Source organism: Triturus cristatus, chromosome 3_2, assembly GCF_964204655.1.
Source record: "Triturus cristatus chromosome 3_2, aTriCri1.1, whole genome shotgun sequence".
Lineage (NCBI taxonomy): Eukaryota > Metazoa > Chordata > Amphibia > Caudata > Salamandridae > Triturus > Triturus cristatus.
This window is the reverse complement of record NC_140584.1, coordinates 451,550,677-451,568,911: the sequence shown is the minus strand read 5'-3', so window position 1 is coordinate 451,568,911 and position 18,235 is coordinate 451,550,677. Positions and strand designations below refer to the sequence as shown.

The following is an 18,235-nucleotide window of genomic DNA, read 5'->3' as shown; positions in this document are numbered from 1 at the left end:
TTTCCCCTCAAATTGGGCGGAATCTTTACGTACATTCAGAAGGGAGATAAGTATACTCCCCATTATTTTCACGAAGGTGACAGCTTTCTGTACCTTCAATATAAATATATAGGATAATTTTCGTTCAGCACCAGGGAGGAAATGTTTGTTGTGTCCTGATGAAAACCCAGGGCTAATCTGGCCATTTTTTATGGGCTAAAACATGTTGGCAGATTATTAGGGTCATAGGATCATAACCTCCAAAAAGACCAGTTTTGCCTTTTTTAATATCTCCGGAAATAAAAGGGATACCTGGGGAACGTAGTAGGATTTTTAGCTATAAGTCCCCCTGGCCTACATCTCCTAAGAGCTCCCTGAGATATGTTTGAGCCCACCCAGACCTTTAGGAGTCAGGGTGAATCCGATGATGAAGCATGACACCAATAGGGTGTGTGAGGGTTGAAGAAACAAAAAGGAATTGCTTCCTTCCCGCTTTTTGCGGTGTACGCTACTTAAGGATTTATTCAGTTTCTAGAGCTTCGATTGTTCTGGATACAAATTTGGTAGTGAATTTCTAGTTGGGAGGAGGTATCCACGTCCTAACCTCTCTTTCCCCTTGTGTGCCAGTGGAGGGCTCTCCACTGTCACATGTGGTTTATAGCATTTGGCTGGTTACCTGTGCGCACGTGTACAGAAGCATATGCACACATGGGAGCGCTGCATGTGTAAGACTCCTGTCATGTGTAGCCCAGTAACTGTGCACTTTCTGGGGATCAAAGCCCTGGCCTTTTGTCACCCTATTTTAAAAAAGATAATTCATTATTTTTCCAGCAGTAAGAACAAAGGACTCCCTAGGTAAAGTGAGCAATTAACAGTGCTTCACGTCCCCCTGGCCTACATCTCCTAAGAGCTCCCTGAGATATGTTTGAGCCCACCCAGACCTTTAGGAGTCAGGGTGAATCCGATGATGAAGCATGACACCAATAGGGTGTGTGAGGGTTGAAGAAACAAAAAGGAATTGCTTCCTTCCCGCTTTTTGCGGTGTACGCTACTTAAGGATTTATTCAGTTTCTAGAGCTTCGATTGTTCTGGATACAAATTTGGTAGTGAATTTCTAGTTGGGAGGAGGTATCCACGTCCTAACCTCTCTTTCCCCTTGTGTGCCAGTGGAGGGCTCTCCACTGTCACATGTGGTTTATAGCATTTGGCTGGTTACCTGTGCGCACGTGTACAGAAGCATATGCACACATGGGAGCGCTGCATGTGTAAGACTCCTGTCATGTGTAGCCCAGTAACTGTGCACTTTCTGGGGATCAAAGCCCTGGCCTTTTGTCACCCTATTTTAAAAAAGATAATTCATTATTTTTCCAGCAGTAAGAACAAAGGACTCCCTAGGTAAAGTGAGCAATTAACAGTGCTTCACTCAGCTCCTGAGGATGAAAGGGGTGGAGCTGAAGGATCTGCATCAATCAATCAACTGTCACACTGTACCAGAGATGGGCTAGCCCAAGCCCACTGAACAAAGGGGGGAGCCCAGACCTCTGATGCCAACACAGGAGGGTGCCCCTCCTTTGAAGATTTGGTGGTAAAGGTCCTGGCAGTGATATCAGCGATGGGTGGAGCTGAGACCCCCAAAGGAGATGTGACCAGTGACTCTTGGGTACACCATTTTGAACTGTCACACTATGATATGCATGCAGGAGTGTTGAGACAGGGCCGGAAAGGTGATATGGCACCCCAGGATAGGCCAAAGGTGCCTTGTTTCTAGGACTTTCGGACCCCACTTAAAAAGACTTGATCAAGAGGAGAGCTCTGTCTTGGTTGGTGTTTCTCTGCTCTTCTCTGCTGGACCCTGTGACTGCAACAGCCATGAACCACTGGAAGAAGGAACTCCCAGATGCTCAAAACGGACTAAGGACTTTGCCTAGTTGGACATTGACTGTGGACCAGTTGGAGAAAAGCCATGACCTTCTGCGCCCAGAGAAAAAGACTGGGAGGAAAGCTGGCACAAGAGCCATTGGAACCAGCTCCCTTCAGATTACACCACATTGGGGGTGAGGAGGCCTGCTAAAACTGCTCCCGGTGGCTTGAGCTTGCAACCAGGAGCAAAATAAGCCTAAGATCTTGACCTTTTGCGAAGTTCATCCCTTTTGGGGGGCCAATGATCTTTAAGAGTTACTTGACTTGAAAGTGAGAAGCAATAGAGTACTATTCAACTACGCCACCTGGGGTCCATCTTTCCTTTGTGGGGCTAGCGCCTTATCTCCCAACACACACCATGTCACTCCCCTCTAGCCCCTGTACTCGCTTAATTATCCTGTTGAGGAACATAAACAGCCTCAGCAATAGGATGAAGTGGGGTATGGTCCACCAATTCATTCAAAAACATGCACTTGATGCGGTATTGTTACCCCTACTAGGCAACACTTGTAAAGCAATGTCTATAGGTGATGCACCATGTTGGCACACTCGGGCTACATAGCCAACTCACTGGGGGTGGGTATCCTTGTCACAAACTCGACTCCCTATCTTCCACACAAGGCCTGGGTTGACCTTTAAGGGAACTACGTGGTGCAGACGGGTACTTGGGAGGGGATCAGAATCAAATCGATGCTTTGTCTCTGTCCCCCCGACTTCACCGTCTTACGCGCCAGAGCCTGGGCAAGATGTTGCTTCAGCTACAGGAAGAGATCCTACTCATTTGGGGCAATTTTAATGCGCTGCTTCTCATTTGAATTGGACAAATACTCCCAAGCCTGTACAGGCCATTGGGATCCAACCCAGTCCGACTTTGTCACTGTCCTCTGCCTTTCCGACACCTGCCGCTCACAACACCCGACAAAACTCCTGTATACCTTCCTATATGGGGTCCACCTCAGCAGTTGCAGATTAAATTACATTTTCACTCAATCCACCCACGTGGCACGAGCCGCCAAGGCCCAGCACCTGGCCAGGGCGATCTCAGATCACTCCCCGGTGTGGCTATAGATACAGGGGTGTGCCAATATAACCTGCGGTCCGCGACCTATCAACGCCTGGCATCTTAAGGACACCAATTTCAACATGGACTTGACCCATGCCACGACTTCCTACTTTGAACTCATTGAGGGATCGGTTGACTCTCACTAGATGCTATGGGAGACCTACAAGGTGGTCATCCGAGGCCGAGAGTACTTCGCAATAGTGGGGCGGAAACAGGACAGACAACCACAACTCATTACAATGGAGAGTGGCATGAGAACTTTAGAGAGAGTGGGATGTCATGAGATGAATAAAGACAGCTTATATGCCCTCCACCTCAAACAGAAGGAATATAGAGACCGACTGGAGGACAGGGCAAGAGCTTCCCATATCTTGTCTCAAAGATGTCTCTATGAGGTGCGGAACAAAACGGGGAAGCTACTTGCATGGCTCGAAAAGAGATACCCAGCAAGGGGATGGGTCTCACACATTACCACTGATTTGGACGACACCATTTCTGATCCCGAGGTTAAAGTGGAGGCATTTGCACCATACTATGCGCAAATCTCTACTCACCCAAAACACATTGGTCACCCTTGGACATTGGGGATTTCCTGAAGGGCATAAAAATCCCACTCTTACAGAAGAACACAGAACCTTTTTGGAAGCAGACATTGAACCGCACAAGAAGGACCAGGTGCTGCGATCACTGAGCTCTGGCAAGGCAATAGGACCCAATGGTCTCCCTATCGAACTCTATAAATGTCTGGTCTCCAAACTGACACCTCAGATATTTAAAATGTGGAGGGAAGCGCGGAAGATGAGTGTGCTCCCTGTGGATCAATGACTTGAAACAATAGTCGTAATACATAAAGCCAGGAAGCCACCAGCTCATATCATCCCATTTCCCTCCTCAATGTAGAAATCAAAGTCCTTGCTGAGCATCTCGCAAATAGACTTTGCCAGGTGATCACTTCCTTGGTCCATCCTGATCAATCTGGCTTCATGCCTTAACCTGCATAGGCTGTACAGGGTAATGGCGGGTTCCAGAAACTACGAGATATCCACAATGGTATTGTCTATGGATGCCTCAATGGCATTCGACACCCTGGAATGGACCTACATGTTTGGAGAGCTCAAGTGCATGGGATTTGGACCCAACTTTCTACGTTGGATGCACTTATCATATAAAGACCCAATAGCCTATTGCAAGGTCAATTGCAATGTCCCGCAATTTCACACTGGGCAGGGAGACTAGACAGACGAAGCTGTTTTCATAATTGCTTTTTATATGGCTTGAAAGTACATATAAAGCCTACACACATGTTTTGTTCATTTTAAAATGCTTTATTGACATAATAGTGTTGACAGTAAATATTGATCAAGGTGTATATGCTTTATTAACATTAATAAGTGCATTTACACATGGTTATTTTTGATGATTTCATTTATATACAAAATGGTCATGTTTTTTACATGTTGTTCATTAATCTTGAACATTTGACCAAGCCAATAGACTTACCTTATTTGTATGTAAGAGCCTTTTAGGGGTTCAAAGGTGATTATGCAATGTCATCTTTGATATTTCAATGAGCCTAATTTACTTTTCCTTTTTCTAAAGAAACAGCACCGACTGGACAATCATGTACTGAATGTCAATTTTGCATGCCAGCGAATGGTGATTACTAGCCCACAACATCTTCCCTGAGTGAGCCTTGGACTGCTCTGCTTCACTACCTTAATAGAGTCAAGTGCTACAATGGTGTGCTTGGTTCCCCGTAAGGGTACATTGTGGACCTATTACTTGTGCAGGCCTCACATCCGGCACAACTAATAACCCAATTTCCTACATAAGACATTGCAAAATAGTCGAATTATTACAAAACTATGGCTGAACATTCACATCTTCATTGTAACTGTGATAGATGTGAGGCACTGTACCTAATTCACCAATCAGGACCTGAGATAGGCTTTGAATGCTCGTCCACATCTGCCTATAGATTCTTTATTTTTTTATTTATTTTTTATTGAGCATATCCAGAAGAAATAAATACAGATACACACAAGTTCATTAAATTAAGATGGAGAGTGCCTATAGATTCAAGGAAGTAAAGTGAGGCTAACTTTCTGTAGGTGATTTGGTGTTGAAGCACTGGTTGCTAGGGACCTTCAGTGTGCTCCTTTTTTAAATGCTCAGTGATCTTTGCATCTGCATGGCATGGAGACTAATACTGACGTCTTGTTATGAATGGCACTTGTTCAATAAACAGCTGGAATGAATTGGACTGCCGCACCCAAGGTCATTAATTTAGCTCAAGAAGGTTTTATCATGTAAAACATTAATCTGAACTGCATCTTTTGTTTCAACTTTTTAGGTCTAATTTATGAAAATGGAGTTTGTGTCACACCTTCAGAATGCCCTTGTATTTATCATGGAGCCTCTTACAAGTCTGGCTCTGTTGTACGGGATGAGTGTAACAACTGGTCAGTAATATATTTCTCTACTTTAAACGTTTACCTTCCCAAGCCTATTACTATTAGGAGAATGGATGGTGGCATTATGAGTACAGTATTTAATTATCATGCTATTTGTCTTCTGTGAAAATATATAATACTCACTTTCCTATCATTTTACTGCTAACCACATTTGAAGAATCTTCATGCTGGTTTTAATGGAAAAATCAGGTTTCAAAAAGGAACATAAAGGAACATAAAGGCACTACAAAGTAATGGATAACATATGCATCATATAATGTGAATTATATTGTTAAAATATTATAGTGACATTTATGTTTTAGTAATATTTGCACACAACAAAGTATTTCAACAACTCATGCACTAGACAGCAACACAACTCAAACAACATCTTAGCATCTTAGCATTTTTGGTTGCGTGCATAGAGACTTAGGGAAAAGACTTGTCATTCTTTCATCCAGTGCTACGCGCAAGCCACCTTGTTGCACTGCGTTAAAGAGAAAGTGCAGGAATGCACTGTATTTACCATCATACAGTGCAGTCATGTCCTTTTGTAGCACTGGCTGGCTAGAACCAACACAGACACCCTTACATCATGTTACAAGGGTGTCTGCATGGTAGGTAGGATGAGATTCTCTAATTGCTAATCGCAAATTGAGAATGTCTTCCCATTCATTCCCATGGGCCTCTAGGCCCATAGGAATGAATGGGGAGGTATTCCTTAATTGCGAATCGCAATTTGAGATTCGCAATTAAGGAATATGTAGGATTCGCAAAATTTATTGCAATTCCTACATACATAGCATTTTGCGATTCTCAAATAGCGATTCGCAAAAAAACGCTATTTGAGAATCTCAAAAGAGGATTTTGATACATATGGCCCTTGGTCACAAACTGAAATTACAGAATCTGTTTACATCCAGATGAGTTTTTCCATCTCTTTCCAAATTGTATATATTTCCCTGAGCCAGACTTAGTGGGTATCAGATTTTTATCATTCCTGCTGTACGGGTTATTTACATTGTGGCCCAGCTGGCAAAATAAAGCACCACTGAAACAATAAGCTCATCCTACAGAGGTTAGATTTCCTCTGGCAATGGAAGAGAACAGGGGAAAAAAACATAAACTGATCATAAACACTTCCCTGTGAAGAAATCATATGAGACAAAACGAGGTCAGGCAGACTTCTAGCTCAGCCACCACAAGGGTTTACTTTGACACCTTGGGCGGCAGGAAGAAGCCAGGGGAGGGAAGAAGCCAGACCTGAATCAGCATGTCTTGTTTCAGAGGAGAGATGTATTGTAATTGTAGTGGTGCTCACCTTCTTTTGATTTCCCAGAATGCTGTGCAAAGTGGTTGAACTGAAAGTGAGCAGATCCCTGGAAGTGCCAATTAGGAACTCTCTATCGTCATATTTAAATACCACATAGGGAAGAGGGGTTGGGAACACCAGAAAAAGAAGAACCAACCAGTCCTTCAGATAAACCCTGTCTCAAGTGTTGAGTTTTCTACTCTGGACCTGTACTCTTGGGGTCATATTCACAAGGAAGTATCGCCGAATTAATGGCACTTTATCGCAGCCAAAGTCATGATAAATTTACCTCCCCATTCACAAGCTGGTGCTAACAGCCCACAGCACCAGTTTACCCGCGATAGCAGCCGCAAAAAACATCGCCACAGAGGATCCCCACAACTATCGCTAATGAGATGCAGAGTAGGCGTTCCTGTGCCAAAAGCCGCGACAACACCACACCTCAACATTCTCAACGACCAAGACAGATCAGCGATAAGAACACAAAACTGGCGATAAGGCGCGTTAGCACCAGGAAATCTACACCTGCTCTGACCTGGTGTTAAGTCGGATGGCAGCCAGCACCACAAAAGGGACACCAGCCCAGGGCCACATCGGAAGTGCAACAGATGCCATGGAGCCACACATCATGCGGCCCGGACACCCAACACCCACCGACATCACCCCCTGGACCACCCCTCCGTGGCACCCCCCTAACAAAGACATGCCACATCAGCTACACAAAAACATGCACCAATTATTCTGCATGATGTCGCACAATCACACCACTTGAAATGCATGTGTCGACACAGAAATACGCATCACACATTCATTTCCGAAGCAACCAAAAAAACTTTATTAAAATGAACACCAAAATCAAATGAAGACACATTGCAGCTCCCCACAGGACAGTCCGTAGGTCACAGCCTGCAAGACGGAAAACATGATTAGAAGCTGTGCCCTGGGCACATCAAAGGGCAGAGAGAGAGCTAAGGAGAGAGAGAGAGAGAGAGAGAGAGAGAGAGAGAGAGAGAGAGAGAGAGAGAGAGAGAGAGAGAAGAGAGGGAGAGAGAGAAGAAGAGAGGGAGAGAGAGAAGAAGAGAGGGAGAGAGAGAGAGAGAGAGAAGAAGAGAGGGAGAGAGAGAGAGAAGAAGAGAGGGGGAGAGAGAGAGAGAAGAAGAGAGGGGGACAGAGAGAGAGAAGAAGAGAGAGAGCCGCCCCTGCGCACCCAGGCCACACAACTCACCTGCTGCCACCGGTGTGTTTCCAACCACTTGCCGGCATGTTGTGCAGTCCAATAGGTCACACATCTGAGTCAGAGCCGTCATCTGAAACAGAGTCTAGATACATGACTGGCACAGTACACACACTCGCACAAGACAACAGCACCTGCCCGCCCCTGTACACCCAGGCAGAGGCATCACAATGGCCCCCACCGCCCACGGAGCATGCCCGCCCATGCACACCCAGGTCTCACTGCTCACCTTCCGCCACCGGTGTGTAGACAGAATATCCCACCACGTGCCGCTGCAAGCCACAAGCCCGGGGCCCGCGGACATGCCACCCTCCACACCATGCAGCCACGCTCCGCAGGCCACCAGGTCTCACGTGTCTTGCTGGGTCTTGAATACTCCATGACTGAGGACATACCAGTGCACCCGGCAACATCGCAGGCTGCACACCCGCTCAGTTTTTCTTTGTTCAGCATTACATACATCAATTGTGTGTCTTTTGCACACCCGATCAGCTCGATGGGTGCCGCTTAGTCTGTGACCCGAAAGTGAGGCCACGTGGCGGTAGGCCCGCACTGCCCGCTGGCTCTGGCCTACACTGTGGTCCAGCAAGGCACACGAAACCTGAGTTGGCCTGACCGCAGGGATGGGGCCTCATCGCAGGATGCCCACCCGCTCAGCAGCTTAAGGTGCTACTGACTCAGTGCACCCAAAGTCACCGTCCCGTGGCAGGGTGCCTGTGCCTGCCGCAATGTGCCAGGTGCGACTAACCTTGTGCAACCCCAGTCAGCACCACGTGGTGGTCGGCCCGTGCTGTACACAGGCCTGGGATTCCACTAGCCCTGTGCGCAACAATACTCTTGTGCCCTTTATGATTGGGCACCGTGGCATCCGTCATCCAGTCACCACGGGCAGAGGAGAATGTGACATTGTCAGCCCCTTATCTTGGTGGAGTCACATGGCCTGTGACGCCTGTGCCGGGTGGGTGTGGTGTGCGTACATACCTGCCCTCAGGGAGTGGCTGTGACATGCTGACAACTAGACCAGTGACCTGCACACCACCAGCGAGTACGTCTGCGACGGGTTGCAATGAGGGCCCCCTCTCGTAGCGTAAACAAAGTGGTCTGGCCTGCCGTACGCTGGACCAGCGCAGGGTTTGCCACAATGACACGTGGGCTCTGGGCGTGTTTCATTCCATGTCCGGACAAGGAAGTGAGTGATGCCTGTGTCCAAGTTGTAGTATCCACGTGACCCGGTACACACAATGCAATGTAGCACCCTCTGACTGGCATCTTACAGGATGCGCATCATTGAGGCAAGGGAAATCACTGTCCCTATATTCATCCGCACATGCATACATGACTGATGATAGACATGACACAGCAGTGCGTCAATGGATGTTTATTGCACACCCAGTGCAGTTATGCAGCTGGAGCGGTTCAGGGCAATGGCCAGCACACTACACAATATGGGCCCGTGGAGGGCCAGCCAGAGTCCATACGGGAATGACAAGTCCTGCTGAAGGGAAGGGTACAGTCCGCAGCCTGGTCGCCGTGTCATTGGGCATCAATCCGGAAGTGGCAGTCCATGTTGCTGTCCAAGGTGAGTGCATCGGAGTGTATCATGGGTCAGTGGAAGGTCATGAGGCCATGTGCGGGACCAAGCAGAGAGAGGCCAGGTGGCGGTGATGAATGCTAGTGCCTGGTCCTTCTGACCACAGTCCCATCCACGTCCTCATCTGCAGGTGTGTGCCCTGGCCCACCTGTGGGTGTTGCAGAACCGGCTGCCGCACTGTGTGCCACTGACACATCAGGGGCCTGAGTGGATCCGGCTGCCGCACTGTGTGCCACTGACACATCTGGGGCCTGAGTGGATCCAGCTGCCGCACTGGGAGGTACTGACACACCAGGGGGCGGGGATGTGGATGTGTGGGCGCAGCAGCATTCATCAGCGCCATGCCTTGTGGCGGCAATGCTATGGTGAAGGTCTGTAGGGCATGATAGATCCCAGCTACATTTCGATGATGTGCAGCGGTGGCTGCCATCCTTTCTGCCTCCATCCGCACCATGTCCTCCATGAGCCTCCGAATGTGTGCGTGCTCACGGCTGGCATTGCTGGAGCCACTCTGAGCGGACAGGTGTTCTTCTCTCCGCGTCATGACTCCAGCGATGTCAGTTAGGGCTTGTTGGAGACCATGGGGCGGACATAGACACCCGAGGATGGCATCCAGTGTGGCAGCCATGATGCTGAAGCCCACCCGCACCTGCTCAGCCGTCTCCATCTGGCACTCCAGCACATGATGTTGGAAGGCCATGTGTTGTTCCTGGAGGTCTTGGGAGGGTGCCGGGCTGTGGGTGAGTGGCAGATGAGGTCAATGATGTCTTGGATGGTTTGGACATCAATGCTGACGTTGTCCTCCTTGTCATCTGTGAGCTGGGACTGCTCTGCAGGAGGTGTTGACGGGTGCCCCTGCAATGTGAAGGGGGGATTGTGTATTACAATGTGTCCACATGTATGTAGACGCATGGTACAGGTTGACATTCAGACAGCATGGCATTGTACATTGTGACAGTCTGTATATCTGGGCGATGACCCAGAGTCATTGTGGGTGTGCACTGTGCTCTGCTTGATAGTGCATGTGTGCCATTGTGCCCATCTCCAACCGTCCCCCCAAATACCTGGTGGTCACTCACCCTGTTGCGGTTGTGTTGTGTCCTGTCGAGCAGTGTCCGGTCCACCGACTCCAGCCACAGTCTCCACACTGATGACTGTCGACACCAGCTCCTCCATGTCATCCAGCTCCAGCTGTGGCACTGGGCCCCCACCTCCAGTCTGCGTTACTGCCTTCTGGTTGGAGGAGAGTTTCTCCTTGGTCTTCCGCTTGATGTTATTCCATCGTCTCTTGACCTCGTCCATTGTCCTCTTGTGCTCTCCAACAGCATTCACCTTGTTGACGATATCTAGATATATTCCAGTTTTGGTGCCCAGTGACACGTTGGAGGTGACGAAGAGTTGTTGATTGTGTTCCATCACCTCCGTGACTATGATCCTGTTCGCCTGCGGGCTGAACTTCGTCTTTCTCGTCTTCTTGCCCTTGTCCTTCCCTGTCCCTGAGGTCCCAGGCTGGTCGTCCGGGGTGCTTGTGGGGTTGCGCTCGTCCTCTGCGCCTGCTCCGGCTGCCTCCATGGTGCTTCGGTGTAGGTCAGTTTGTGTGTGGGTGTTTTTCTGCTCTTATGGGGATTTTTCCCACCTGCCAGGTGTGTGTTGCAGGCCTGGCGCTGTTTATCGCCGATTTCCTCATCGCGCTTTGACCCATCACAGGTTTTTTGGTGTTGTGGTTTGTGTTTTTATCTCCATCGAAGTGGTTATATCGCAGATATTGTCAGCGGTTTCGGCAGACTATCGCATGCTACCACCTTGTTGTGAATCCCATGTTGTCACGGGGTTATTTTCCCGCGATGGGCTGCGATATTGAAAGTTGCGTTACGCTACTCTTGCGGTAGTTATCACACGTTCTTGTGAATATACCTCTTGGATTTTTGGTAGACTCTCTCACAGAGGCTAATAGCACTTGCTCCCTGAATCCCTCTAAGAGTCATTAGATGGTGGGCTTGCTGAGAATCCTTGGAAATGCCCAGTTGGACTTCCGTGGGCTGGCGGATGCCCCAAGAAAAGGTATTACTGGCTCCTGCTGGACCCACAGGCATCCTGCAAGTGGCTGAAGTCTTGGGTGCTTCATAGGCCTGGGTGAAATTTTAATTACGCCAGAGTTATTAGAGTAATTTCAGAAATTTCACTATACCTTTTTGACACAAAATTACCAAACATTATACAATTATGTCTGTTCACATAATTGTAAGTAATTTGACACAAAAATCTTACTGTAGTAGCACAAGAATACCCAACTGGGTGAGTGGGTGATGCTGATCATGTTATGTTGCATTTAGCGCTATTTAGAGCAAAATGCATCCTCAGGTCCATTTTGGATGCATGGGTGCAATTGGCACCAACAAATAGCAGTAAATGCTGGGTTACGCTTCTCGCATAATTCCACATAATCTTATGTAATTTTTCTGTAATTTCGCATAATTACGCTACAGCAATTACGCAAGTTGCACATACCCTTATTGCCTGGTGAGTGCAGACATGAAGAGTGGTCTGCTTTGAGAACCATGTGGGGTCTCTGCCAGGAAGATGCCAGGTCATGAGATTAATAGAAAGATCAGTAAGTGCAGGGGCTGCTCCCACAACTTTCCTACTCCTGAAGAAGGGAGAGCAAGAGTGCCAGAAGATTTAGAAAGGTAAAAAATAATAAGTGGCCACATTTTGGGGGTCTGGAGGACCTGGGTGTGCTAAAAAGAGCTTGGAGAAGAAAGCCCCATATGATTCGACCTAATGAGCCAGAAATGTTCACAGACAAAATAACCACCTCTAACCACCGTTTCTAGTTTTTCAGCAGGGTTGAAAAATCACAAGTGGAATTAGCTAACCACGCCTGTCGAGTCTGTGAAAACGTTGGTCAAAAAGCTCAACAGTGAATTTTTTTTAATTGCCCCCCTCTATAGAGGGGAGAGGACCATGAAAAGTGTGCCAGTTGTTCAAGGGTGCAGAAGGTTCATTTCTTGGGCCTCATGCCAGCCCTCAAGCCTCAACATCAAATCCCTGATTTGTGGGGGGCTCCCTTGGGGGCTAAATGTTTCTGTTGCCACTCTGTTCACCTCCCTATTATTAGGACGCTGGCAGCGATGGGGAGAGTGAAAAAAGGAGAGAGAGAGAGAGAGACACTGCAGTATTTCCCTCACCCGGTAGAAAATCTAAGTGTCAGGCATCAGGGAAAGTTGATAGACCACATGGCTTGGACACGCAATATGATCCCAGCATTGAGAGCTTTGGTGCGTCATCAAAGGGCTCGGGGGCACCCAACAGAAAACAATTGTACACGCAGCTGTAACACATATCTAAAAGAGAAATGCCTGAGAGATGGGGAAGTTCCCATTAGCCAATGGGTCTTTAACAGATTGGCATATTACAATGCAATTTGGAAATGTGAAGTGCAGAGTACCACAAAAGTAGTGAATTATGTTCTGGGAACGATGAGAAGTAGTGGCAGGCACCCACAAGTGCACCACAAGCACTGAGAAAAAATTGCCACCAGAAACCTCCAAAGGGAAAGTTAGTGACGTCTAGGAGGCACTCCTCCTTGAGCAAGAAACTCATAGGGGTGAGTTTTTGTAGTCAAAGTCAATAGGTTTCACATTTAATAAGTGCATACCTTGCATAATTTGCTATGTCAGTATTCGGGGGTACTGTGGTTTTTGGGGCTAGGGCCTGCTGGCACACAAACCTTTCACAGTGTTTCCGACCTACTGGATCTGGAGCCACAAGTACAAACCTTTTTGGGAGGTTGCAAAGTCCTGATTTACAGAATCAGGCCATTAGTGACTGCAAAAAAGCATTTTTAAATGTACAAAAGGCTGATTGCAATTCAGTAACTTGTCATCAAATCTCAATTTGGGTTTCCAAATCGGAATTTAGAAGGGGTGTGGTTAGGGCTTCCCTTCCAAACACCAAATCGCATTGGTATGTAATAATGTTTTGTAAACTGCGACTTACCTCAATAAAATTCAGGAGGTAGGTTGATTTGTGACATACTAGAAATCACTAATTAAGACTTCTAAGGTTTCTTACATTGAGAATTGCAATTTACTTTGACCTCATGACGTCTTGGAACCATTCCTGACTTGGGCTCAGCATCAGCAAGAATCTATTGTTGAAACACATAAGAGTGAAACTCAGATTGAGACATCGACATGATGGGGTATTGTCTTCCACCTATTTTTGGGGTCCGATCCCCAGCCTTATTTTATGGAACATGTGGGTTTAATAGTGATGGATGGTTATAACTTCAGTCCTCTATGTGGTAATATATAATGTAATGTTATCTTATTGTTGCTATTTGCTGACCCGTACGATTATCTAGGAATATGATGAATATGCATTCCTGTACTGGTGGAGAGCTAACGGAGCATGTATTATCACAGAGGTAGTGTGTACTGTATAGACTATGCTTCTTTTAATTCCTGTACATATTTGATAAAATGCTGACCTGTTGAATTGTAACGCAATTTGGTTGTTGGAAAATGTCAATAAAAAAATAAATAAAATAAAAAAGAATTGCAATTTCCTAATTGGGATTCAGTATGAATTGCAGTTTGGAAATCACAATTTCAAATTTTTGTACATCTGGCCCCCTAGCCTGGATTAATGTAGTTAGTTCACACTGTGACCTTTTTTTAGAGTACAGCTCCTTAGAATGTGAGGCCTTTTAGGTGGGGTTCCAGTTGATATTTCCACTTGGCATTTTATACATCTGTGTAATTGTGCGTGTTGTAATTAGTTTTGTGTGTATTGCAGCACGTTTCCCTTTTAAGAGAAAAAACACTCACTGGTCTTTGGTTTACTGTGTGTTATTTGTGGTGTTGCGTAGTTCTGAATCTCTAGCTTTCAGCATCTCCCTGAGTCAGCCTTGAACTCCTCTGCCTTACTAGTCTGAGAATCGAGTAGAAAAAAGGTTACCTTGTCCACAGTTTGAGGACGGGGGTCCCAGGGCAGAAAGGTCAAAAGATCTCAGTTGACACTGCTGGGGCCCGTTAACTTATGACTACTCTGAGGCCTCCAAAACAGATTTTTTCTCTCTATCTTATTGTTAATAGACCACTTTGATAGCATTTGCTTTTGATTTCATACAATATGCTTTGTGCAATGTTTGTGTATCATTTTAAGTGATTAGTGCGAAGTAGTATAAACATATCAGATTTCTCTGCTTTGTGAAAAACAAAAGCAGTGATCATGCAAAGAAAATGTAAGCCATTAGGGTCCAATATATGTCAGGGAAGGTTACATCTATGCTAAATAATTCAAATATACATTTAAGATTAATTTACACACAGTTGACATGGAAGGAGCTTGTTTCCATCTCTGGTGGTTATACTAAAAATGTGACATGGATCCAGCCCTTGTGGATGTAAGTTTCCTACCCTTCACCTAAGCAAATAGAAAATATAATTTAGGCATTATCAGAGAGGTGCAGTGTAGCCATCCAACCTACTGTAGTTTGTAAATTTGATACATATTAACTGATTATCATATATAAAACTTGGTCTCATCTTTAAACCAAATGGGTCTTGAAAAGATATTTCTGCAAATATTCTAGAATAGAGTTCATTACCTCAATAAATATAGCTATTTACATATTCTATTCTAGATTAGAGTTCATAATCTCATTAAATATAGCTATTCACATAGTCTATATTTGTTATCTTCTCAGCATTCTCATTTACAGGTATCAATTGATAATTTGGTTAGATTAGTCATCTATGCACACATAGCCATGCATGTTCCTACATATATTTGTGTTCCACCATAATACTGAAATTTTAACCTGCACTTATATCAATTCCACACTATCGACCACCAACATATTGTCATGGTAAGTAGATGTGGATTTAGAGGAGTACATCTACGCTTCTCTTTTTATGCTTGCCCTAATGATATGTTGCTAATTGATGTTGTGGAATATAAATATTTGTTTTTGACATTATTGACATTGATATTTTGAAGAGCACCCTTTTTATGTTGAGTAAATTGTAGAGTTCACACATTTTGCTTATGGATCTCACGCTTATAGAGATTGTACAGGAATTGAAAAACCATTTTAGAGCAGCACTGGTATACATTTCAGTGTCTTTTTTCAGAAGATAGTATTCTGAGGGTAGTATATTAAAAAAATGTATTTTTAATTTGTGAAGACATTGTGACATATGTATGATGTGTCCAACGTACTCTGCTTTTCCTTTTACACAGGGAAATTGGTCAAATTAATTCTGATTTTGGTATATAGTTTGGTGTGTGTGAATGAGTCTATTAGTCAGTCATGACCATTTCTTTTGAAATGTTTTCTCATGTTTTTCCCTGACATCTTCTGGGATTATTAGCCAGAAGTCAAAATTTCATTGGTTGGTGTTAAGAGAATTTACAGCAGTACAGATTGTAATCTCTTCTAGGATTCAATTAAGGCAGTCATATAGTATTGTTTCAGTGAGAACCCTGTGTGTTTTGAATGAGTGTGCTTAGCTCATAAATCTGATTTACTTTAGGAGCGCTTCTCTACAAATTTTCTATCAAAAGCACAGTGAAAAGAAAAAGTAGGATTTAGAAGGCTTGTCAAAATCACAAGCTAGTGAAGTAATGTAAAATTACTGTGATTTATAGAAGACTGTTTTTGTAGGAATCAGATACAAATTTATTTTTCTGGCCTTATCATTAATTTTCTAGACAAGCTGGAAGGTTTAAATGTCCTACTGACTTTTCTTACCACATTTAGCTTTATAATGTTTTTATGTAATAACCATTTTGCAGGCCCCTCTCACTTCACTGGTCTCTCTTGCCTAATGATTTTTTTATATTGCTATCAAAATGTCTTTTTGGATTATTGATCCTGTGATACCCTGATGCACGACGTCCCAGGGAATTTACAATATGTATAGGAGGAGAGGTTTGGCTATAGCAGTGCACATTTCTTCACCTCTTTGTCATTCAAAACAACACACAACACTCTTGCCACTAATAGAAGTGTCACTGCCACCAGAAACAGCAACACCTATACCAGTGGCATTGCTCCTTTCTTCAATATGCTTACTGTGCAGGATAAGAAAACTAGTCTGAAGCTCTGACCCATCACCCTTTCTCACCTGTGCTTTTCCACGGACAGTAATACAGACATTGTCACACACGTTATTGCTGCTGCCATTGACACTAACAGCAACTTTACATCCATTACCACCAAGAGCTTCAACCATATTACAACAGTCACTACCTACCACTCAATGTGCACAAAGGCGGCCTTATGTCATTAAGAATCATGAGCACCTTTAATATCATACTCACCGCACGGTTACTGGGTTGTATAGAAAATGTCGAATTCAGCTTTGTTACCTTCTACTCAGTTTTGTATCACTTTGTAGATAGGGCATCTGATCCAACTGATTTGCCAATGTGAAGACATTGTTATAGAGAGACAAACCCTACTCCCCAAACTGGGGTACAAGAATAGACACTGTGAAATAATCAGCTGCTTGTCTCCGAAAATACATCTAATGATAACTTTAAACAGATATTCTTGAACGGATGCAGAAGAACATAATCTGAATCAATCAAACCTTCACTAAAACTATACTCTTGCATCATCCTCATCATCAGAACCATTCTGCACCTATAAGGCAATAAAAGCCAAATCTATACTTAATTTGATTAACCTGTCAGCCTTAGGGTGGTCTTCCCCCCTAACATTTTGCCTGCTTCCCTTCATCTTTCTGCTAAAATTAGTTTTTTTGGCCTTACTTAGACCATTTCCCTGCTGAACTTCACCTCCTAAGGACCAGGCCTGGGTGTTATAAAAAAAAAGTCTGCGGAGTTCCGCAAGTGGCAGAGTGCAGTGGGAACTGCAGTTCGCGCTGGTCTTCCTGCCGCTCGGGTAGAAATTCTACCGGAGCGGCAGCTCCCGCTTGCAAACTTACTGTTCGTGAGCGCAAGTGGGGTAAAAACTCTGCTGCACTATGTGAAGCAGAGTTTTCTGCACTCTGCGAGCTCGGTGGAGCGCGGAGTGCAGAAAACTCAAAAAACTCCGCGAACGGAGCGGAGTTCACCCACCCAGGCCTAGGGACATTCTTTCAAGAATTTCTTCAAGATCTGAAGGTAAGCACCGACTGTGCCCAATCCACTTATTGCATCCGGCCCACATTCCTTTGCAATTGACCATCTTTTTTACTTTGACTGAGTATTGCGCAACTAGATATTAGTGGTTGGCGCTTTGATCTTGCTACTAAACCTTAAAAAAATCATAACTTTGGTTCTATTGATTGGATTTTTGTTGTTTTGGTGTCAAATAATTTATTAACATATACTCTGTTTTTCTAAATTGGCTTGGGATTTTTCTTGTGTTATGTTTTCACTTTATTACTGTTTGTCTGCATAAATACTTAACACATTGCCTCTAAGTTATCTCTGACTGCTTTTGGTGCTAAGCTACCCAGGATTAAACACAGGTTAATTTAGTGACTTTTTGTGGTTTATCCTGCCAGGGATTGTAGCTGTTGCTTCACTAGGGCTGGCAGCCATGTCAGTCAATAACCCAATTTCCCACATTGATGCTCACCGGTGTGGATCAGGACTTGGTTTTGTGAAGTACCATACAGTGATTTTTGCTGCACAAAAATCCAGATAAATAGTTTGACATCAG

At 45.0% G+C, this 18,235-nt stretch overlaps 1 protein-coding gene across 1 annotated transcript in view; it reads left to right on the top strand.

Moving 5' to 3' along the window:
* OTOG (otogelin) overlaps positions 1-18,235 on the top strand; it is a 1,045,291-nt gene that overhangs the window by 233,415 nt on the left and 793,641 nt on the right. Inside the window, exon 13 of the mRNA XM_085647044.1 lies at positions 5,316-5,424. Within this exon, the coding sequence (XP_085503170.1) occupies positions 5,316-5,424 (109 nt within the window). The remainder of the gene's footprint in view (positions 1-5,315; positions 5,425-18,235) is intronic.